A 25,551-nucleotide genomic window follows, 5' to 3' on the forward strand; every position below is an offset into this window, starting at 1 on the left:
GACGAAAATTAACAAATTTAAATTTCGTCTTTTCGCGACGAAAAGACGAAAAGTCAAACACGAAAAGACGAAAGTGAAGCACGCTAATTAGCGCCTTTAATTTTCGTCTTTTCGCCTTCAAAAATATCGTCTTTTCGTCTTTTCGCCCCGAAAAGACGAAAATTAACAAACCTTTAATTTCGTCTTTTCGTCTTTTCGCCACGAAAAGACGAAAATCTAAAGTTTTCGTAATTTGTTGAATTTCGTTTTTTCGGGGCGAAAAGACGAAAAGACGAAATTTAAGGTTTCTTAATTCTCGTCTTTTCGGGGCGAAAAGACGAAAAGACGAAATGTCACAAATCAGCCACCGTACAGATGCCCTCATATCTTTTCTGTCTGTTTATTTGATATCAAATGCTACCAACGTCCATTCCCAAAAGACCTCTAATTAATTAATGAATCAAATCCCCCATAACGGGGGATGTAAGTGCATAGCGTCTTTACCTGTACTTGTGTCAGTGGGATCAATGGCGCTTTAAACCCCGCCATATTAGCTTGTATCAGGTGAAAATTGGTGAGAAAGGCACGAACTGAATACATGGACAGACTTAAAGGCCAAATATATTTTCAGGGCAAATAAAAAGGTTTCTGAAAAATATTAATAACATCAGAAATTGTATACAGATGGCCTAAGTTGAGGTAACAACATCAAACATATGCAAGATTTCCTGCGTAATATATGATAACTGTGGAGAGTCATCACCCCGGCGTAGTGATAGTCAACTACCACGTGGTATTTAGGACGACGGCGGAAAAACATTGAAATTAACGTTTTATTTATCTTAATTTAATTGTTCAGAAGGTGATGGTACTTGTAGTATTAACCGTTAGTTATGGTAAGTTAACAACTTTTGCGACTCTACAAAATTATCGATTTTGTTTTACATTCCCATTTTAAAAATTAAAACTCGTTTCGGAAAGGTTTTGGCCCTTTAAAAGAATATTTATATGTAATTCTATATGGAATAAACCTTCTTATTTGAACGTGTATGTTGTTTTCCGTTTAATGACAGTACTTAATAAACATCTAGTTCATATACTGCAAGGGATCTTTTGTAATTTGATATACCAGGTATGATTTTGCGCAATATTTCATGTGCAAATGTATGAAAGATAATGAGATCGAAAACATAACTTGCATTTATTACTTACTGATTTTTTTTCATGGATTAAATGACTTAGCTGCCAGCTGCGATTCTTATGAAATGTATCATTAGCTAAGATCATAGTTTAGTTTATTTCGTATTGCGTATATTTGAGCACGTTAAAGAAAAAAAATCATACTACAAAAAAGCACCTAAGGTATTATTAAGTACATAAATCACCGTTGACAATAAATCATTCGCTATTGACATTAACGACACTTTCAGTCTTTAAATATAAAAACGTCTTTAATGTTTGATATCTTTTTTAATATGATATTAGGTAAGATAAACCAAGCCTATGTTTGCGCTTTTTATGCGATTTTACGACTTAAGCTTCAACGATTTATTTTTTATTCACCAACATTTACATTGAAAACCCCCCTAAGGATAATTTCATTAACCTCACATAAAATGAACAATGAAGAGCTATATAAAACGTTTTTCACGGAAGGACTTCCATTCCGGTGTTTATGATATGTTTTGCTGATTATAAATGCTGAAATATGAAAAAAAAAATTCTAGATATGAATATAGGGTTTTTCTTCACGAATTCTTGGTTATATACAATGATGTGTAATGAAAATGGAATGCTATGAAGATTTAGTTTTTTTCTTTAGCTACAGAAATTACTTACTTTAAACCATTACCACCATTGAAACATTTGAACTTCTAATTTTCACTTCAAGATAAAAATATTAAAAATAATTAATTGCATCCCGAAAAAAATCTATGGCGCTATGTCCTATATGGAATGAAGTACTGATTGCTTGCGCATGCAACGAAAGCAAGAAAACAAAAAAATCTAAAATTATGTTTTGTGTAATTAAGACACATATATATACACGATTAAACACCGATCATTCTTCAAATGATAGGTATCATTTATGTTCAGTCGGCGGTGGAGCATCTTTAATTCAAAACTCGAATAATAGATACAAAACAAAAAGAAATTTGCCTTACGATATACCATATGAGGTTTTGCATGGAAAATGCGTATTTGGCATTAAGGATGTCTTGTTAATATCATGTTTCGTATTGATTACGCAAAAGATAGCACACAAAAGCATAATGCTAATTACATCAAAACGATTCACAAACATCAAATTGTTCTTGAAGTGTTTATTTTGAGTAATAACCTCGTTGTGAAAGACATGACATAATGTTTATATGTATTCACAGGTTACCATGCATGACTAGTTATTTTATGTATTCACGGGTTACCATGCATGACATAATTTTTTTCATTACAAGGCGACAAGGATTAACTTCGGAATATAACATTATACTATCGATATATATTATTTCCCTTCACATTCACATCGCTTAGGACACTCCTGCATCTTAAAGAGATTTTTTTATCTTTATAGATGCTTCGATAAACCATCTGGTACCAACTTACCTCCTCATTGTAAACACGCTACACTGGTCATTTACTTGTGATGAAGATAACAGTGTTATCTTAACATGAAAAGAAATACGTTTTTGTGTTAGACAACCATTTATATAAATCAGATAATCGATTAAGTCGATCAACTCGACATTCTTCCATTGATCTGTTCACAACATCGGCGTACAAGTCAGTTTCATTCATTGATAGATGGTCTAATTTTTGTGGTGATGTACTTCTTCTTAGAAATTGAAATGGTTAAATAGAAACAGGAATGATTACTAAAATCACTAGGCAGATCATATTCTAGTACAAAACCAATGTTTTATATATATTCCGAATAATGCACATAAACTACTTCTAATTTCTTGAATCTCTATTCGCAATGCTTCGAAAAAAATGTTCTCATACATTGTCCTTACGATATACGTTAATTTTGTTTTAAACTTAATAGTAAAAAATAATCTGAATGCCCTTATATTTCAAATCACAGTGAATGCACCTTTTCTGTATGCGCAAAACAATAATGTGCAAGTTCTGTTATACTGGTCGTTTGTCATATACATCGGCCTAACTGTTAACAGGGCCGATATAGAATTAATTAGCTCATTAACACTTTTACACAGAGAAGTACATTCTTACGGGTAGTCATTCATTGAATATTCCGGTGTATTTTGGCATAACGTTAATCTTTAATGAGAACGTAACGTACACAGTTTTTCGATCAAGCTACCAAGTGAAGATGAATCTGAGTAACATACATCATACATACGAAAAATATTCTAACTAATATTCATGTCGAATATCATGTTCAAATTTCGTAGGAAAAAGATCATGGAACACATCAATTTGGAACCAATTCTAATCGAAGGTGTTGCTGTGAATGACTGTAAGCACCTTTCATCATTCCATCAAAGAAGTGTTTTGTCCTCTGGGGGAGGGAATTTAGTCTCCTCCGAATCATCAGAGTAGTCAACAGCAGATACGCAAACGTTCAAGTCTTCCCGAGATCTGAAAATTAACATTTTACTCTCTTAAAATAGATTTTATATAATTATAATTAAAATATGTTAAAAATCCTTATAAAAGAAATATGAAGGCCAACAGTTCTAGTCTATCATTCATTATATCACTGTTCTTTTGTCAATAAATTACGGACAGTTGTTGTTTACTAGTAATCAGTTTAAAAGCAATAACAAGAAAAAAACTCAAAAATGACGCCTTCATAGAATGACGAAAGGTCTTATACAATTTACATACTTACTGTTGAAAAAATATAAGAAGATATATACATACGTTCCAAATCTTGCCCCTTCATCTATTGTGTCTGGTAATCGTTTGTTGACAGTCTCCGGCAAAAACAACGTGAAAATACCAGCTGTCACACTGACACAGCCGAAAATCACCAGAGGGAGTGCCTGTCCGTAATGGCTGCCTACCAACGTGCCCTGAGGATTAGAATATTCTCCCACTCATTATTGAATTCCTATGTTATTTATTGTTTTAAAGATATGTGTTGTATGACATGAAATATGTGAGCACAAGCTATTCAAAATGTATTACAGTGCGTTTGATAGTGCCACAATTAAGCAAATGATAAGCTTAACTTTGTGAAAGTATTGGTATTACTAGAGTACAAAAAGCTGGGTATACTATAGACAATAATAGAATGATTCCATTCAAACTGATATTCTAGTCATGTCAGATACTACCGATGCATGATTTTGAGTAGCATTATATAAGAAAACTTAAACTTGATCAATTATGCTAAGGGAGATAACTCCGATATCTTAAAACTGTTTTGCGTCTCCTACTTATTAGTCAGTGATGTATGTGAACATAATTACTACAATTTTGCGATATATATAATATCAGGAAATGATCAGAAATGTTTTACCGCTATCAATTTTGCTTATAAATGAGGGTCTCAAGTCAAAATTGTTGTGAAAGACTCTGGTGATGGACAAGTGATGCTATGGTATTTACAATTAAATTGCATTTCAATACTAACTGCACGCGGGGAACAGTATACACCTACCGATATGATGTTACATATTGTCTGCAATACTAAAGAGGTTATCAACACTGTCGTCATATCCACCTCTGGGCTATATGTCACAGTAATAATGAAGCCAGCTAAGGAGAAACAATCTGAAAAAAGCACATGCCTGCAATGATTTCCTTTGAAGACTACAGAGAAAGTCACGTCCAACTTCAAAACCACACACAGTCAACCACATATACCATTATTCGATTCTTTTAATAAATATGAAAGTACCAAACTACATGTTTCATCTGTTTCCCACAGAGAGTCTTCAGATTTGATACGTTATATAGTAGTGGATATAACGACAGTGATAGTAACCCCTGAAATACAGAGGACAATTCGTAATATCATAACATGACTGCATTTGTATCTGCTGTCTGTGTTGACCATTACGTACCAGTTTAGCTATATATGGAGCTGACATTCCACCTATTCGTGCTACACAGGAGCTGGCACCCATCCCTCCTGTACGTACCACTGTCGGGAACAGCTCACTGGAGAAGATGTAAATGACAGCGAACGCTCCAGTGGATCCTAACTTACCTATACAGCATAGAGCGATGGTAAACGCCTCGAAATCTGGAAGATAATACAATTTTGTAGGAGGAGAAGGAAAAATAAACGAGAAGAGGACAAAGCAGTGTTTAAAGTGGTGTAGTTATAATGGTAGTCGTAGTAGAAGTAAAGTGGGAGTAGTAGTAGAAACAGAATAAGACGTAGGAGACGAAAGTAATAGTAACAAAAGTGTTGCATTAGTAGTAGTAGTAGTAGTAGAAGAGAGAAGGAAAGAAAGGAGGAGAGAGGAGGGGAGGAGGAGAAGAGAAGGAGGAGGAGGAGAGGAGGAGGAGAGGAGAGGAGAGAGGAGAGGAGGAGGAGGAGAAGGGAGGGAGAGAGGGGAGGAGGAGGAGGAGAGAGAGGAGAAGGGAGGAGGAGAAGGGAGGAGAGAGAGGAGAGAGGAGGGGAGAGGAGGAGAGAGGGGAGGAGGAGAAGGAGGAGGAGGGAAGGAGAAGAGAGAGAGGAGGAGAGGGGAGGAGAGGGAACGGGGAGGAGGAGGAAGGGAAAAGGAAAAGGCAGAGAAGGAGGAGGTGAGGAGGAGGAGGAGAAGGAGGAGGAGGGGAGGAGATCATATTTCTTCACAAATTTTGTGCACAAACTAATGACGTAACAAACAAAAATGATATTTTCACTGTCAATGCTGCATTCCGATTGGTCAAAAGCGAGAGAAAATTTTTAAAGTCACTATAAAACCTTATATTTTCTCTGCGAAAATGTAATAAAAAGAGGTACATGCAGTCGTATTGGTAGTAAAAGAAGATAACTGTTGGTAAAATAATGTGCACATGATGTAGATGTACATGCAGGACAAAAAGTGAGATAAAACTTTCTGAATTATATGAAGTAATATATAGTACACATTTCAGAATTAGATTATAATAATGCTATCTGATTGTGGAATGTCAGTATTTTAAGTATGATTTGATGAAGTAAAACCTTATTAATTGATACCTTCGCCTCCTAGCAGAACAGTAAAGATAGTCAGTAGGTTCGATCCTCCGCTTAGTATCATGAAGAAAGCTTGTGCAGTTTTACGTCCAAATTTGGATAATAGTCCTATTGTGACTGCGATTGCAGGCAACTCTACTACCGCCAGAAGGAGAAACTTTAGGTAAAAGTTCCCACCAAGATTGCTCATATGTATAGTAGTCCCAAAGAATATCTGCGAAACTGAAAACCTAGAAATAAAGAATTTCGATTTAATAAAACTTGTTTAATAATATTGGTGAATATAAAAAACTAAGTCAAAATACCAATACTATGATGAAAAATGTCTGTCATCGTGAATATGGCACTATTAATATAACTTATTTATGAGAGTTCCGTGTATAGTTACATGTATTACAGAGTTAGCTGCTTTGTGGTTAAGTATCCATTGTGACGTATTTATTTCGTGGGCGCAATTCACGTCCCTTTCTCCGAAAAGTATGACGTTATACTCGCAAACCAATGACGTCACGATCAAAACTTACCCGCAAGAGCAGATTATTCTATAATATGTGATAACAGAATATGTTCTATTAAATTGATGCAAAAAAATGGTTTACCAATTCAGAAATATGATACATGTTCTCCAGGCTAAAGTCTTTGATGTAAACAGCTGCCAGACTCGTCCCGGTTTCACTTTTTCCACATGGCTCAGATCAATTTTCTCGGGATAGGGTTTCCTGTTTCTTGCCGCGACTTTCCTCAGTATAGTCTCCGCATCTTTGTAACGTCCCTGACTGATAAGCCATCTCGGAGATTCCGGTATTACCCTACAAAGCCAAGAACGATAACCAATTTCGGTTCGTCAACTTTATGGGCCTCCAGTTTGTGTTTTATGAATTAAGGAAATGGAATAAAATGATACATTATTTATAATATCAAGTCACATAATGTTAACACACTATTGGTTAAACTAATTTACATATACGAAGGTATTAGTTCCCTGAACAAAAACAAGATCGATACAAGCGTAAAGGTGTCGGGGCGGATGAAGTAAAAACAAATATTGTGAAATAAAGATTTTAAATGATTTGTGTGTTCGCAAAGAAACATCTAACATTCAAGTGCTTTCAAATTAACACAGCGTGATATGTTGTTTAATGTTATTTAATGCAAATTTCCAAACAGATTAATTAGATTATTGTGCTATCAATAGCTTGGTTTATGTAAGGACGGCCTCCCATGTAGGTAGTTGTTTGAATATATTTATTTAGGTTGCGTTTTTAGCTTTGATTAATTCACAAAAGATTTTTGTAATTTATGTGAGCATAATAAAGTGACACTAATTTATGTGCTTTAATGTTTTTCATTTTTGGAATATGCCCGGAACAAAAGCACATTTAATTTCAAAATGAAAGAGGAAATCCTACCTCAATGACCAAAAGTACATATACAACATGATCTGTACCAGTAGATTGTGTACAATTTTAGTATGTCCATGTCTGTTTATGTGTTTAGATAATTACATTTGTTTCAATGATTATGACGCACTTTTGTTTATGTTTTACGTCAACGTAATGACGGCTTTGTAATGACTATAATGGTTTTAAAACACTTGTATATCCTAGTAGATTATTAATCGTTAAGAGTTAATGCCGTTGCAGAAAATGTTTGCGTTTCTCAATTTTTCTGCCCAAAAGGAATAAAAATTGAATGTATTTAATTCCTATACGTTGAAATGTCCGAATGATCGTCTTACTGAAAAACAATGCTGAATCAGATTAAACGAATATTGATATGATAAAACTTATTTTAAATAAACATTTTTTCATAATATTGCAAAATAACCAATTCCCGTAGCCATATTTTGATTATCAACATAAAAGCATTTAAGATAGAGGATTTTAAACTGAATGAATTATATTAGTATACATTCCATGTTTTGCTTTTAAAGAAAGTCTAGTTAAACTGATAAAATAGTGTGGCAAGCAGGTGCGTTGGTTAATTAGCGATATTTTACAAAGGCTATCTGAAACACAAGACACATTAACATATATCCTAGATGAAAAGACTTCACACCAGAATCCATATATAGGAAAAGTTGAATCAATGTATGACCTCATTTTTTTTTTTTTTTTTTCCGAACATTTTGTTCATATCGGAAAATTATGGTTCATGCAGTGTTATTTGTTACGCAACCAGTGAATGATTTCATATGCCATCACCTATTGTGACAAATCTGTTCATGGATCAAGGTATCAGAAAGGTTACAAGAGAAGCTGACCGCCCTATGTTAACACCTTCGATGCCAGTCTGAAGAAGAAACCTACGACACTATACCCTTCCTAAACACCTTTTAGGGAAGAAGTAGGCGAATACCGTAGAGTATTGGTGTATATATATAAGGCCCTTACAGAAGAAAAACTTCAATTCGCACCATCCATTCCATAAGAAAGTGCGCACTTTTCTCATTAGCTGTGAAATCAGTCAAAGAATAGCAGGACAAACCTGAAAAGCAGAACCACATAACTATGGCAATGAAAAACAGTGTCAACATCACAGGTATATCAACTAAGGCATTGAGAGGATATTCCGAGGCCACGGCTTAGCAACAGCATTGAAAACGCCCACAACCCGCAGAATCCTAGTAAATCATAAGGATAAAACACCTGAAGTAAATATATCACTTAATGCTTCTACAACATTGGATGCAAAATCAGCTATGCATTATATATGGGAGAAAGAAGAGGACGCTTTGGGGTCCGCCTGAAGGGAAAATGGAAAGATGCGGAATCCCAGTCAAGAAAGAACACAGTCGGAGTACCAGATCAACGAATTACTGACTTACATACTATGCCACACAGAAGGAAAACCATGTGATCGATCGGGAAATCTCCAATATAATATAGAGGGAAAGGAATATCTTAAATCGTCAGATAAAAGAAACATCTAGATACATAGGGCCAATATTAAATCGAGACGTGTAGCCACACAGATCATCACACGTAGATATGACCGGGTATTATGCAACGGTGCCGATATTGGCAACGACTTTTCCTTTCGAAGTTAACTCGTACACATTTCTATACTTACGCTGCCCGGTCATTTGCCTGATGAAAGTGGCAGTGTTAACATCGTACTAATCATCGAAATGTCAAGTGGCAGTGTTAACATTGTACTAGTCATCGAAATGTCACGTGAGAGTGTAAACATCGTTCTAGTCATCGAAATGTCACGTGGCAGTGTAAACATCGTACTAGTCATCGAAATGTAACACTTGGAACACTCACTGGTTGTGTAAAAAGAACATTACGTTCACCGCCATCTTCTTTAGATATGAAGGCCATATAATCGGTATTAATATGCAGTCGTTGTAATAGGAAATGATAACTTCAGTTATTACCGAAACAATAGCACTGGTTGTGGTGTCTACTCATTACAAAATGATACTTACCAACGAGCAGTACCTGTTGCGTTACAACTTATCTTACCTGTAAACCAATTACCTTGTGGTTATCGTTACCTGGTGGTAATTAGCTAAATCCACCTGAGCGTGGGTAGCTCTCCCGGAGAACTTGCCCAGCGTCCGGAAATATTTCAGCTCAATTCATAGACACACATCGCCAAGATTTAAGAAGATAATCATTGAATAACCCTCAACTATCCACCGTCTGAAAACAATGACCTCTTGAAAATAAAATTGGTTCGGGAATTATCTTTTGGACAAGATTACTTAATTACAGTTTAAACACATAGAAGTCTTTAGTTTTGTTTCATTAGTAAATAATCTGATTTGTTTCTGTTTTATTTTTTTCACAAGCAGGCACTTAAATATTTTTGTAATATTTTGACACCAAAAGAGTATTGCCAATTTTCAAATTTAGATTTTATTCAATATATTTTCAATATTTTTTCAAAACATTCTATGAGTTTAAAATGATACATTTAATATGAGAAAAAAAAATCTGAAAGTTAGAGAATTGTGATAATGATATGGAATACCGTTTTTGGTACAAATCAATTTAGAATAAAATGTTTGCATTGTAATAAAAAATGAATTGCAATTTGGTGTATTCAGTAACTTTCAGACTCGATCCAATACAAACTCTAAGCAGATTATTTGAATTTAATTCAAAACATTTGACAAAATGCATATACAACTGTACTTATCTCCATCGAATATTTACATTATACCGACAAAAACGTTAATTTTATTTCTCTTTTGAAGTATTAACTTACACATTTTATTATTTGTTTGGTTTTTATTTTTATCTTAAACTTCTTTGTGATATTTCATAATTGAGAATTAGACATAAGATTTCATATTATCTATCTACTCTAGAAAATGTGATGTTTTGGTTAATGTCATTTTTAAATGAATAAAATCTATCACATCTTTATGAAGTTATTTTATCTTGATATTTTACGCGAATATATTTTACCTTTTATTGGAATTTTTCCTGAAATGATACAATTGAACTGCATGAAATTGCAATTGATCAATAAAATAATCAATATATCACATATCAATCTGATATCCTATAAATTGCGCGCAAGGCAGGGTTTATAACTTTATTTTGGTTACATAAATATTTTTTGTACATGTTGACCTGGACGATATCATACTGATTATTATGCTGCTGATTAATCAAGTGTTTTGAATTAACCCAGAACATAAGTACAAACGAGCCACAACAATTGCAATAGTGAAATATGGTGACAAATCAAGGACTCGGGAGAGAGAAGGCATGTATTGGCATGTAGCATATTGCCAAATTTACATTGTCTTTATCATAATTCTGACAATGAAATATTCTGAAATGAAGGTAGAAGCATAGGGGAATTGCCTTCAACAAAATAAAGTATTCCATTGCAGAAAAAATATATGAAAATTCAAATTTTGATATTTAAATTCAGAGAAATTATATTTTGACTTTATCTGATTGCAAATTGGATATCAAATTAAATAACATCATCCCATTCTCAATATAACATATCCAATCGGAAGATTTCTTTCTATCATAATAACAAAGGTCAATGTAATCCGATGGGAATGTCAGGAAAAGTAATTCAACTACTGCAATGTTGATACGCCCGCCTTAATTGTGTGTTAATCATGTATAAAGCATACACATTGCTACGTATATATGTGTTTATCTAGGCCACGTGTAGACTTACCAGTACAAACAAATGTGTACTGCACACGGAACAGCCACCACTAGCTGTATGGTATTCCAGTTCCTCAGGATAAACCCTGCCCCGGTTAGATACAGAAGTCCAATAGGAAAGAAGAAGTGCATCAGTACTCCAGCCCACATCCGCTTACTAGGACCTGTCAGTTCAATCCCTATGAAAAAACAACAAATCAGTACGTGAAGGGAAAATAATTATCTGCAAAATCAACATTCAAGTAAATATAATATAAATCTTCCGTACACGATACAAAATTCGTTTCTGAAACAACCACTTGGGTGTTTTTTTAGGACGGGCAATCGCCATTTTGTTTGATCTCTGCTTAATACAACACCGGGTACCGACCCCTATATAAAGTGCGTGAATCCACGCTTCGAATCTTAGAAAATTTATTTGAGAAAACGTACTAACAATTTATGGCACGGCCTCAGGTTACACGTAAATACGTCTTTGGTATATTATACAGTAGATCTAGAGCCGGCCAGGTGTTAGTTGTTACACCTTGAACAGCAAGCGTTCGACTGATTGCACGTGTGTGTGTGGTTCACGCGCTTTATATAGGAGTCGGTACCCGGTGTTGTATCCAAGCAGAGTTAAAACAAAATGGCGATTGCCCGTCCTTAGAAACGCAAGGGATTGTCTCAGAAACGAATTACAAAACAAACTTTATCATTTTTTTAAATCTCGAATGTATCCTTTTAAAATTTAATTTTCAGCTTTTAGAAGGACCAAATCTGAAACTATTGTGTCCCCATACAAATGTATACATCTACGTTAGAGCACTAAAACCTGATTAGCTCTGATACATTAGCAGTTTTACAAACGCAATTTGTCTTCGAAAACATCATTTTCTTAAAATTGTAATATGAAGTTATTTTCATTCAATATATTTGAAAATGTTTCTTGATAATTCTATTGGGAAATGTCACAATACGACGTTAAACAATAACTAGATTTGATTGATTTTGAACAATAAACCGTTATTATCCCATTTTTCTTTGTAATGGCGTAATGTTAATTGTGTTATCTCACCCATAACACAGACGAGGATAAAGAGGCCATGGTTGGATGCGCCCACCAGGAATTCCAGGACAGTAAAACTGTAGAATTCCGGGGCGAAGGCAGTCGATACGGATGAAATCAGCAGAATAATTGTACAAATTAATATCGTCCTTCTCCTACCAATACTGAATAGGAAAAGATAGTATTAACATAAATCATAAGACAATGTAAGCGAAAGATTAAAAAAAGTAAAATAAAATGGGTTTCAAAATGTCGACTTAAAACGAATGTTTTGGAAGAAAGACAGAAAATTTTGAAAACACAAACCTATCTGATAACATGCCAAAAAACAGATCGCCCACCAGGACACCACAGTAATATACCATCTGAGCATGCGCCGGCTTCATTTCGTCTGAACACACAAGGTCCCCCTGTAAAGGATATCATTACTTTATATAGCAAGCAAGTGTTAATTGCATTTCCTGCAGTTTATCATTGTGTTTGGCTTCCCTAATCCATGTATACCAGTATTGTAAAATCGGCTTCAATCTGAATTTTGACCAAACAGAACGGTGCAATTGTATTCGTCAAATCCCGACATGGTAATTTTTGCTGAAATCAGACAATATGTGATTTTTGACCAATAAGAATTCTTTATTTCAATACCATTGCAACAATGGCGTTCCCCTAACACGCAATTCACTTGAATCAGGCAATATTCAAATGTTGACCAATTAGAAGCCATGAAATGCTGGTCATGTTAGTTAACGTTTTCGAACAATAAGGGTGCGTGCACGTGGCTTGCACACCTCCTGACCACGCTAATTATTTTATTTTATTTTAGTTGAATTACAGTCTAAAGAAACGGAGTTATACCAATAAGTCTTGCAATTTGAAGGTTTTTCATGGTTGACGCTTAGAATACAATCCTCAGAAATAATAAATTACATGATATCGTCATTATAAGCGTCGTAAACGTTGTTGATGACGTCATAAGTTTTCTAGCATCAATATCTCCAAGGGTTCATAGCGGTCCCCTCAATTTCAATGAATGTAGGGACCGCAATGAACTCTGGGAGAGATTGCACATTCACCTCTGTCAGCGGCTCACGATCTGACCGTCTGTTGACCTCGAGTAACTATTTACTTACAAGTAAATATATAGTGCATCCGCAGAAGAATCCATTATTGTTTGGTTTAAAATTGAATGATCAAATTGTAGTATGTCAGAACTGACAGTCGTTTACAGGAAATGATACAAAAGGAAACTTACAATGTGTATTAAAGAATATAGTATGTGTACGAAATACGTTTTTCAAGAATCTTGAAATTTCGCTGGGCCGTTTACAGAGGTGAAATTGTGGGGACCGCATTGCACCCTGGGAGAGATTGGACTAGTATCTCCATTGGTGATGGAACGTAACTTTTTGTAATCTTCCCGCTGAAGTGATTTTAACGCGGGGTATCATCTTTTAGCGTCATTCCATTATCAATAGAAACAATAGTCACGCGCAAACGGCAACGGGTATCACGTGCATATAGTACGTGAATTAGTCCGAAAAGAGACATGGGAAGTTTAATTTTGATCTTATATACATGTATCATTAATAAATCATTACATATGGACAATTAAAGAATATAAATCACCTGTGTTACTATGGTCTCATCAAAGGTGTCATGATCATATACCCAACTCGAACATTTTTCCATTGATACCGATGAAGTGTTTCCGGTTCCGGTTTGTGTGTAAATGTGACACCTGTCGTATTTGAAGAATGAGTCGTCCGAGGCGGGAATTGTGGTGTTGATGAGGCTGGAATGATAGTCTCCCTGGACAGTCCATGTATCATTGTCATAGCCGGGGATCTTACACCTGGGAAAATAAACAGTAAATAAATAAATGAATAAAATCTAACGACGTGTGAAACGAGTCATTGATCTGCATTTTGCTTTCCAGTACAAAATTGAGAAAGCGTAACCTTTATAACCTAAATGATTCAAAAGGTTCGGTTTCGTGCATACGATTTACACTGTTGAAACAAAATATTATAATTTAAATATTAAAAAACTACTCAAACCAACTCAAACCAAATAACTCGAGTTCATGAGAATAACTTATTCAAGTATTAGGTAAGATACTAAATGTTAAGAAGCTAAACAGCGGCAACAACAGTTGGATACAATACGTAGGTTGAAGTGTAGGATTATACAAATACCGTAAGTATGTTCCTCGGTAAGCAATATAGTGCATCCGCAAAAGAATCCATTATTGTTTGGTTTAAAATTGAATGATCAAATTGTAGTATGTCAGAACTGACAGTCGTTTACAGGAAATGATACAAAAGGAAACTTACAATGTGTATTAAAGAATATAGTATGTGTCCGAAATACGTTTTTCAAGAATCTTGAAATTTCGCTGGGCCGTTTACAGAGGTGAAATTGTGGGGACCGCATTGCACCCTGGGAGAGATTGGACTAGTATCTCCATTGGTGATGGAACGTAACTTTTTGTAATCTTCCCGCTGAAGTGATTTTAACGCGGGGTATCATCTTTTAGCGTCATTCCATTATCAATAGAAACAATAGTCACGCGCAAACGGCAACGGGTATCACGTGCATATAGTACGTGAATTAGTCCGAAAAGAGACATGGGAAGTTTAATTTTGATCATATATACATGTATCATTAATAAATCATTACATATGGACAATTAAAGAATATAAATCACCTGTGTTACTATGGTCTCATCAAAGGTGTCATGATCATATACCCAACTCGAACATTTTTCCATTGATACCGATGAAGTGTTTCCGGTTCCGGTTTGTGTGTAAATGTGACACCTGTCGTATTTGAAGAATGAGTCGTCCGAGGCGGGAATTGTGGTGTTGATGAGGCTAGAATGATAGTCTCCCTGGACAGTCCATGTATCATTGTCATAGCCGGGGATCTTACACCTGGGAAAATAAACAGTAAATAAATAAATGAATAAAATCTAACGAAGTGTGAAACGAGTTATTGATCTGCATTTTGCTTTCCAGTACAAAATTGAGAAAGCGTAACCTTTATAACCTAAATGATTCAAAAGGTTCGGTTTCGTGCATACGATTTACACTGTTGAAACAAAATATTATAATTTAAATATTAAAAAACTACTCAAAACCAAATAAAACCAAATGACTCGAGTTCATGAGAATAACTTATGCATGTATGAGTAAGATGCTAAATGTTACGAAGCTAAACAGCGGCAACAACAGTTGGATGGAGCAGCCGGTGTCAATGATACAAATACCGGTAAGAATGTTCCGGGTATAATAATACAGACCTGTATTAAAGTTCCTGATATGATACCATAGATTTTCAAAATTAGTTATCGGGAGATGTCGATAATTTCAAATGTAAGCTAATAATTGTTGTTACCGGATGATTGACTACGGTAATGCGGTTGGTATTATTGGTATCTTTTATTAAATACGTACCTGTGTTTGGGGGTGTAGGCCAGCAGAACTAGCGCCACCATGTAACAGCCATTGCTGATAGATGGCAAACACAACAGGAGGAACAGAAATACCTGATACCTTCCGAACTCACCGATCTTCTTTAGGATGTCCTCTAGATTTGACATTGCTGATCAAGTCAACTGTCAAAAGATAAAATGTTATCTACATTTTATTTACTTCATTTCGAATCGAATATGCTTTATTTAACGACAATGGTAGAATAAACAATTAAAAAAGTGTATATTCATTTTTTGTGAGTAACATAATATATTTCAATGTAATACATGTTGAAAAATTACCATATTAGGAATAAAAGGAAAAGTAAAAGGAAGCAATGTTTCTCCTATGGTTGTGTTCAGCATCGCCTCATCCTCGATACTCCAGGAGTTCCAATCACTTACGATCTCTACACCTCTGGATTATCTGATAGTAAAACTGGAGGCAACAGAACAAAACAGGTAATTTAGTCCTTTGATGTACATCAAAAGAGCCGTATAACTGTACACTGTGGTTGACGACGTGGCTTTGAAGTTTGGCTTCACTTTCTCTGTAGTCTTCAAAGTATATATTTGCAGGCCAGTGATTGGTTCAGAATTTTTCCTCTTGGCTGGCTTCAGTTTTACTATGAGATAGTTAGGGGTGTAGAGATCGTAAGTGATCGGAACCCCTGGAGTATCGAGGATGGCATCGCCTATAACCCAGATGATGTGCATCAAAATGCTTCAACAATACCTGCCATCCTGTAAATACTATATAGTTGTAGTAAACCATTAAATCATAGTTGAAATGTTATACACCTTAAAAGCAGGTACTTAAAGATATATAGCGATGTCATGACTACAAAGCTATACACTAGTACGTCAGAACCATTCGGTACTCCTCGTACTCTTCAATGACATTACATACGCAATAATAATGAATATCGATTATTTTAATGTTCGGTATAAACATTGACCTTAGTTTGATAATAGTTTGATAGATTATGTACATCCCTATTTATAGCAGACTTATAATTTGTTTATTAAAATATTCCCAAATAACAACGCAATGCAGTATGACATCAAACATCAATTTTTAATCCTATATCTATTCTATATCTAATGCGCTGAACCAGAAAGCTTGTTTTCCTTAACAATTGGATAGCCCCGATCCTATTACAGTTCACCCATAGACTTTAGTTAAGGTGAAATTGTTAAACTTCTAAAATTCGTTCTTACATTTCTATTCATCACCATCAAACGATTTTTGATAACTCATACATATTTAACCTAACGAATTGTTAACGAAATGTGTTGTCTTGGTGAGTCTACTACACGCTGTGTTAACTAGTTATTTGACTACGCACTGTCACTTATATTTTTCCTAATGTCTCCATTGGAACCACTTTGCCTCTTTATATATAAAATGTTTACCTCTTTGATGAGAGTGAAAGGTTAACCTCACTGTCAGTATCTACCAGTTCACTAGAGTCTATATAGATAATAGCAGATGGTACCCCTTAGTACTTACAAATGGAATGTATCACCGCACACGTGCACTGATTTATATATATGACTGTGCTATATGATGCAATCAGATAGCACCAATTCATTTAGTTTCCACTATCACAATAAGACCCGCCACGGTCGTTGAACTACGCACGTCTTGTGGAGTTTTTGTTAGATATAAAATCAAGGTATTATATATAATTTCTATGGATACTCTCTTGGTAATAAGTGGGAGTCCTATCACATTGTGTGATACATCTATATAGACCATAGATTTCATAGGAAGATAGTTCAATACTTACATTTCTATTATGAGCTTATTTTGGGAATATCTGCATTAATATTGTTTAAATTATCAATGACGATTTAATCCACAAGATAGATGGAACAGCCATTTTGACGGTGATTAGTACTTTTCCTTAGTTAGTTTATATTGTCAGTTATATAGTGATTAGTACTTTTCCTTAGTTAGTTTATATAGTAGAAGTGGTTAGTGAATGTAAATACGTAAGATTATTTTTAAATTTCCATGTCCTTGCTGAGCCAATCACTATCATCTCTTTTCATCAATTAGGTTTATTTTTTTGTGTTTGCTTTTTTATTTTTGTTTTACGGTCAATCGACAGCCAAGGTAATTTTGATGCGAATGATAATTTTGGACATTTGTATAACTAATAGACAAATGTGATGTAACATGATATTACTTATAAAAATATGAAGGAAAAAAGTAGGAAAGTGCATTCTAAACTTAAATGCGGTGTTTCTATGGGCGTTTAAAAGACTGTGAACGGTAAAATAATACATGAAACGCATAGTAAAGTTTAACAATTGGTCTATGGATTTCGTACAATATTAACTTAGATACTTTAAGCGTATACACACAATGTGTGACGTTCTTTTACAACCGCACGTTATGTACCTTATACCAAATGTGTGTGTATGTAGTAATTACACTGTAGTCCAACAAAGACTGACGTACATGATCAGTGATTTATCTGGTCGTGCATTGATACACAAGAATAAACTTAACTACTAGTAGGTCACTTAGGATAAAGGTAGAGCACCTGCATCTGATATTCGTAATTAATCAAATTTATCTTAATCTACTTCAATTAATAAAGACATAATCAACATTATATGATCTATAACACCAAATGTTGGAATTGGATCAATTTTATAGAAATCTGATATATAAAAAGCAAACCAATTAACATAAAATAAATGCACTATAAATAGGTTATTCGATATCATCATTCTTGTTAAAGTACGATTTTTGTCTTCGATCTAATTTATTTGGTGTGTATCAATGACATGTTTAGGTTATCTATAGGCATTTAGAGAAGTCATAGATAATGATATTAACAACAGGTCTCAGATCGCCATTATTATTCCTTTGTTTGACCAGCTAACGTGCGGCGTACTTGGCAATAGTTAACGTGACACAAAGGACACCAATATAAAGCAATAAATATTTCTATTTTCTTCGTTTAGTTTAAGTTTTTGTGTAGGATATGTCGTACCGTATAGTTGTTAAATTTCGGGGTTTACTTCACGATTTACTATTTTTACCTATTTTTTTTTTAGTTTTTGAAGGTGTCATATAAATTAAAACCGCTGTAAAAACACACGGATAAGAACTATTTTTGTTTGTATTTCAGGGGTGAAGAATCCAGCAGCAAAGGTATCCATTTCGTTATTATCACTCATTTTATGACAATACGATACAGCCTAAACTATGTTCCCATGCATGCTATGTTATTAAACGTAGTCTCACAACGTAAAGCTATCTTCAATACAAAGCGTTCATACATTGAAACTTGAATAAACGCATATGAAAGCGATTTTTTTGTGATGTAATACGACATTTAGGTCTACATACGTGTTGGAATGTTTGAGTTACACATTGTGTATATTTACTTCTTTTAAGGTCAGAAAGCGTCGGCTCGTAAACAACATTGATGACGCAGTGTAACATTATCTGTTTGTTGTGTATCGTATCATATTGGTAATATTAAATACCTATTTATATTTACTGGACGATGGCTTTGATAAGCTGTAATAGCTGTATTGTCAACAACAAATATGTCTTAATGGAATGTGTATCGCTCAAAGGTACCAAAAGCATAAAAAATTATCTTAAGAATTCCATGTATGAATATCTTCTAATAGAATTAAACTAGGGGTTTGGCCGAAGAACGCAGAGAAAAGCCCACCAAACTGTAGTCAGTACATGACATATTGAATTGATCACAAGATGTGGTGTTAACATACATTCCACATTAGACATTTTTGGTGTTAGTCGATGTTAGTATGATTTCAACAATGCCCGAAAACCTGTTGTAAAATCATGTAATTAACATTGTATTTCCCTGTCACAGATATTTATTTTAATTTTAAACACAAACTTACTCCATTTTATTCTACGTCAAACAGCCATTATAAGATCCTTCAATAAAGACTATTATAAACAAATATATATGATAAAATAAACTGAGAACAAACATTCTGTTCCGGTAAGTGTGTGCTTTCAAACTAGAACCATCTAAGTGAACATTTTATTAGCTTGTAAAAGTAAGATGGCATTTTACGACGTCCACGCCAATCACACGACGGCTATGAATGCCAGACCCTGTCATATAAGACACATTTATATATTAATGTCAGTGAGATCACATAAAGTTGATATAATTCCATATTAATTATCTGACCACACATTTCAATATCACCTTCACATTAGCCGACATATTTTGTTATAAATGCAAGGTTGCATTTCAGGAGTTGCTACTCAAACAGAACTTGCAGTAGTGTGTTGATACTCAAGTGACTTCCGGATTAGTGTTTAATTTTATACTAGAGGTGTACCACAAATTCAGTAAACCATAAATTATCTATCATTCACGTTGTCGGCAGTGTGATTGGTCTATGTTAATAATGTGACGACTGTCACAATAGGAGGTGAGCTGAACGAAAACATGTGACTATCACGCGGTGGTCATGTGAAACATTTCTTTCATATTGTTTTTTTCATGTTGTTCACTAAGATTGGTTGACCTAAAGTTTCGACCTGACAGACCTTCCTCCCCAACACCGCTCCAAAATGAAATAATAATGATAATAATAATTAAAAAATGAAATAAGATAGATTAATTAACAGAATAAAAAGATAACAGGTGCTTTAATTTCCTTTTTCGCTTAGTTATTCTAATCGTACGAATACATTTTTATTACTTCACATTCTCGTCAAAATATGTTGATAATTTGTTTGTTTTACTGGTTAGTTGATAACGTCCTTGGTGAGAATGGCGGGTAAAATATGAAAAGGAAAAACAAGTTAATATTGACATAAAGAATTAGGGTTAACATGTTTTCGGCGGGGTGTTAAAAAGGTACTCCATGTCTATATGTTCTGATATATATCGTTATTTATTGTATACCTCAAGTTCATAATGTCTGAAGAAGGAATTACTGGCTCAGAAATAACTGGTTATTTATTGCTTAAGGTTATAATGTCTGAGGCATAACGTCTCATACCGATCAGAAAGTTCGCATCAACAATCCTATAGGGTTTTAAGATAAGGTAGATTTATTTCTGTAGTGCACTAGCTAAAGTTGTCATAACAAAAGTACAAAGTACATTGTAACGGTCTAAAAAATCCTATAGAATTAGTAATAAAATCAATTACTATATCAGAATCATTTATGCACAATTATTGTTGCTTGGAATGAATTGAGAATCATTTATGCACAATTATAGATGCTTGGAATGCACGGCCATTTCGGTACATTTATCAGTGTTGGTACATCAAAATTTAAAGAGCTACACGTGAATATCACGTGAAAGTATTGTGACAATTAAAATACACATGAAAGAAATGTTACAAAAATGTCCTCTGCATTGTCATTTATCTGCTCAAGGTGATTATAAAATGGTAACTACATTACTCTTTCAAATGGAATATTTGAATATATTACTTATATACTAACTATAATTATGTTATTGTGAATACGAATCTGTGTACTCTGTTGATTCTGGAAGCTAATTTCTCTCAGATATAATGGTCATCGGTTAATATAACCTATCGCTCGTATTATTTCTTTGCACTTGGGTCCACGTCTAAAACCTAAGATATTAATTATTACCCGGGAGTTGAACAAAAGAGATAGGCAGTTGGATCCACTTTCACATGAGTTCAAACCCTAAGGTCTAAGTTTAATATAAAACATTTTCGTTTCATTAGTGTTATGTCTAATACCATAAACATTGACATTTACAACCCCCCCCCCCCTCGCGTAATATTTTGTGTCTATATAAAACTATGTTGTAAAGGTTAACAGTCGTTTTTATCGCGAACAACGTCACGAAATGTTTACACAAACAAATCGCGAAAATAACAACGTCACGAATTTTTTGCACATAAAAATCGCGAAAATTACAACGTCACGAAAGGTTTACACAAACAAATCGCGAAATGTTTACACATCTAAATCGCGAAAATAACAACGTCACGAAATGTTTACACATACAAATCGCGAAATTAACAACGTCACGAAATGTTTACACACACAAATATGAAAAATAACAACGTCACGAAATGTTTACACATACAAATCGCAAAAATAACAACGTCACGAAATGTTTACACATACAAATCGCGAAAATAACAACGTCACGAAATGTTTACACATACATATCGCGAAAATAACAATGTCACGAAATGTTTACACATAAAAATCGCAAAAAATAACAACGTCACGAAATGTTTACACATACAAATCGCTAAAATAACAACGTCACGAAATTTTTACACATACAAATCGCGAAAATAACAATGTCACGAAATGTTTACACATAAAAATCGCAAAAAATAACAACGTCACGAAATGTTTACACATACCAATCGCAAAAATAACAACGTCACGAAATGTTTTCACATACAAGTCGCGAAAATAACAACGTCATGAAATGTTTACACATACAAATCGCAAAAGTAACAACGTAAGAAATGTTTATGCATGTACCTACATATCGCGAAAATAACAACGTCACGAAATTTGTATACATTCAAATCGCGAAATAACAACGTCACGAAATGTTTACACATACAAATCGCGAAAATAACAACGTCACGAAATGTTTACACATACAAATCGTGAAATGAAACACTTACATATATATGTATGTATGTGGTAATGGCCTTTTTGTAAGTTTGTTAGCCACCTAGATTATAGAAAATACATTTTCTTAAACTTTCAAAGTACAAATATATTTAACAAAACTGCCAAATTCCCCATAGCGCAAAGAGTTTTCAAATGTACAACGTAACGGTTTAAAACATAACTGAAGAGTGATTGTTGAATGAATTCCATATTGACAACAAGAACTATAACGACTATTTGATGGCACGAGAGTTGAATGACATCAATGAAGCTATTGTGACAGACACGTCACCACATGTGTACTGTTTTCCTTCCCTCTCTCTATACTTCACGAAATATTCTATCCCTTTATCTGTTATTACGAGCTATTATTAGTCTACCTTTGTTCATTCTAGATCGTATTTTCCAATCAATACGAACACAATACAGGACTATTATCAAATAGTGAGGAGAGATAAGTGAAAGGGTCTAGTTTTATTGGCTGGCTTTGTAGCTTTTTTTAATACAATTCAGAATGATTGCTGGAAGCCCTTTGGTGCATAAAAGACTCAATGTAGGTAAAATACATGGTTATACATACATGTACTTTAAGTGCTAAGCAATGCGATATCATTGGCAAAGTTAACTTAAGAATAATATGCGAAATTAAAATGTTTCAGTAAAACCTAATCACTCTTCTTAGTTTTTCAAATTCATTCTTCTACTAAAATATCGTGATAACAGATCGACTGAATGCGTATGAATACATTCATTACATCAATGCACACCTATTATAGACATCGATGCTATTGAAGAAAGATTAAATAGGATATTTAAATGGGTTCAAATCGAAATATTATCAAGAAGAACTGGTAACATGACATTGGATACACCAATGTGCTTTGAACTTTAAATAACCCAATGTTAATACTATAATATTCCACGGTCATTACCACCACAATTCTTTCGCACAATGCACGTTGACTTATTTCTCGCACATTGTTTTATTTTTCTATATATCAAAGCATGACTATAAAAAGCAATTTGATTTGGTTTCACTACAATTGGATCAAACAAGTAAAGTGTCACCTTCTTGTTTAACTATTTATGTTTCGAAAGGGACTGTAACATGACCTTACGACCTTAATTCCATGTTATATATCATAATGAACTAATGAAATAAAACCCTAGGTATCTTTAAACTTAAAAAAACTTTTTTGTCATGGCCACCAGAGGGCCCATCTTGACAGCCCTCTTTTGTTTTCTCTAATATCTTCCAATGCATTTTAATCAAGAACAAAGTACAAAGTTATATACTTCTGCTTACCTAGACCTTTAGATAAAAAACCTCGTGACTTCTACTAAACATGAAATGGCCAAAGTACTACACCAACCGTGTTACGTCTTAATAAGAGGATAAATAATTTGATGAATTAACAATGGGATTCCTACATGTGCGAAAATCACAAAAAAATGTTTTAATTGCGTGGACCCTCAAGGGTCCACGCAGTATAAGGGTCCACGCAGTAAATGTATCAGCGGCAAGATAGCGGAAGCCCTGTAAGATTTTGCTAGTACCCATGTGTATTATATTAGGAATTTCTCGCGGCTGGTCTGAAACAAGTAACAAGTTCCGCGCTGTAGAAGATAAACAGTGTGCATATATATAAAAGAAAGGTTTGTATGTAATAAAGTAAAGCAATAGGACACTGCTAGAAAGCCATTTGATATCATAGAGGTCATAGTCTTAATCTTAGGTGATCTCCATGCCCTTGTAACTGGAAAATAATAATTAGATAACAGTTTCTCCTAATCTTAGCATGGGCATGTATAGAAAGTGCAAGGTCCCTCTTAAAGGAAAACTGCTATATCAATTGGAAATGAGGTGTTTGAACCAGCCATGGAATATATGTGGCCTTAAGCCGTCTTAAGAGTATTGATGATTTATACCTTATGCTCTCAATGAACAAACGATTTATCCTTCTCTCAAAGCTATAGAGAAATGTAGTGGTTTAAGACCTAATTATCAAAATAATAAAGATAAGTATTACCATGTACCTCTGACATGTTAGGTAGATATTTCTGAAAATTATGTGGATAATGGTGTAAGAAGTCCGAGAAATAATGTAATTATAAGTGATGTGAATAGTGAATAATGAAATAATGTGTTACAATAGAGTACAATGGTGAAAGAAATAAAGAAATAATGCATAATATGTGAATAGAAATGTGAATTTTATGTGTTGCAACACTGTTAATAAAGACTGTTATACAAGATTTTTTACAGATGATGAAGATATGTACTAGAGGTTGGAGAAATTGAGTCACCCAGTACAGAGAATAAATCAAAGTTTCCCCTAACGAATTTTGTCTTTTTTGTACCGTATAATCACTTATCTTGAAAATGCATAGAATATACTTGCTCAATGTATTGATATACTCGATCTGCATAAATGCTGTTATATATGTATATTTAGTGTGAATACCATTCATAAATGGTATTGGTGGGAAACATTTGCATTATATGAAGGAGACATTTAAGGCAAAATATTTTTAAGGTATCAATATCAAGATCACAAAATGCATTTGGTGTATACACCTCACTCTAACAATGGCCTAAGTCACAATATTCATAACGTAGGAGATGTTGATCAATCCAAAGATATACATTGTAATCAGTCAATATAGACCAAGAATTTTACATCAAATTGCCGTTTTGACATTAATGGTAATTGTATTGTTACTATGTAGCGTTTGGAATGGTTCTAATCATGAGCACACCGATAAACAATTTTATATTTCTTGTGTAAAGGCGACCTTTAATGACATAAAGCCATTTCAATCAATCTTCATAAAAACTACCATGGGTCCACATATTGCTTTCCTTTTTTAAAAGGAAAGCAAACCTTGGTAAAAGATCAGTTGCCTAATTCAAAGGTATACAAGAAATAAATGATCACAAATAGTTAAGATTAAAAAGTTAATATCATAAATCACTAACCTTACCGGTCGGTAACGTGTCTGTGTTAGACTAAATCCTCTGTACTGGAGTAACCACCTCCTATATATATACATACGTACGATCTCAATACACATATATATACCTGAGGCTAAGGCAAATCAATGTTATGTTTCA

General features: G+C 34.1%; 1 protein-coding gene across 2 annotated transcripts; it reads right to left on the minus strand.

The window, feature by feature from the left end:
- Positions 1–2,286: 2,286 nt before the first annotated feature.
- LOC138332030 (organic cation transporter protein-like) lies at positions 2,287–25,551 on the minus strand. Of its 2 annotated transcripts, none has more exons than XM_069279966.1 (11): positions 25,417–25,551; positions 15,772–15,932; positions 13,943–14,168; positions 12,623–12,726; positions 12,326–12,480; positions 11,279–11,447; positions 6,721–6,930; positions 6,125–6,351; positions 5,016–5,197; positions 3,868–4,019; positions 2,287–3,582 (listed from the first exon to the last, which is right to left on the minus strand). In XM_069279966.1, the coding sequence occupies exons 2-11, from the start codon at positions 15,915–15,917 to the stop codon at positions 3,483–3,485; spliced, it is 1,671 nt and encodes a 556-aa protein (XP_069136067.1). In that variant the 5' UTR covers positions 15,918–15,932; positions 25,417–25,551; the 3' UTR covers positions 2,287–3,482. The 2 variants fall into 2 exon arrangements, with proteins under 2 accessions (XP_069136067.1, XP_069136068.1); XM_069279967.1 differs by having other exon boundaries at positions 25,422–25,451.

This window comes from Argopecten irradians, chromosome 9 (genome assembly GCF_041381155.1).
Source record: "Argopecten irradians isolate NY chromosome 9, Ai_NY, whole genome shotgun sequence".
NCBI lineage: Eukaryota > Metazoa > Mollusca > Bivalvia > Pectinida > Pectinidae > Argopecten > Argopecten irradians.

Coding starts and splice junctions, on each gene's coding strand:
- LOC138332030 (XM_069279966.1), bottom strand. CDS start 15,917: ATGTCAAATCTAGAGGACATCCTAAAGAAGATCGGTGAGTTCGGAAGG. Junction 12,481..12,622: donor TTTGGCATGTTATCAGATAG/GTTTGTGTTTTC, acceptor TTTCCTATTCAG/TATTGGTAGGAGAAGGACGA. Junction 11,448..12,325: donor TATCCTCGTCTGTGTTATGG/GTGAGATAACAC, acceptor GTTTTTTCATAG/GGATTGAACTGACAGGTCCT.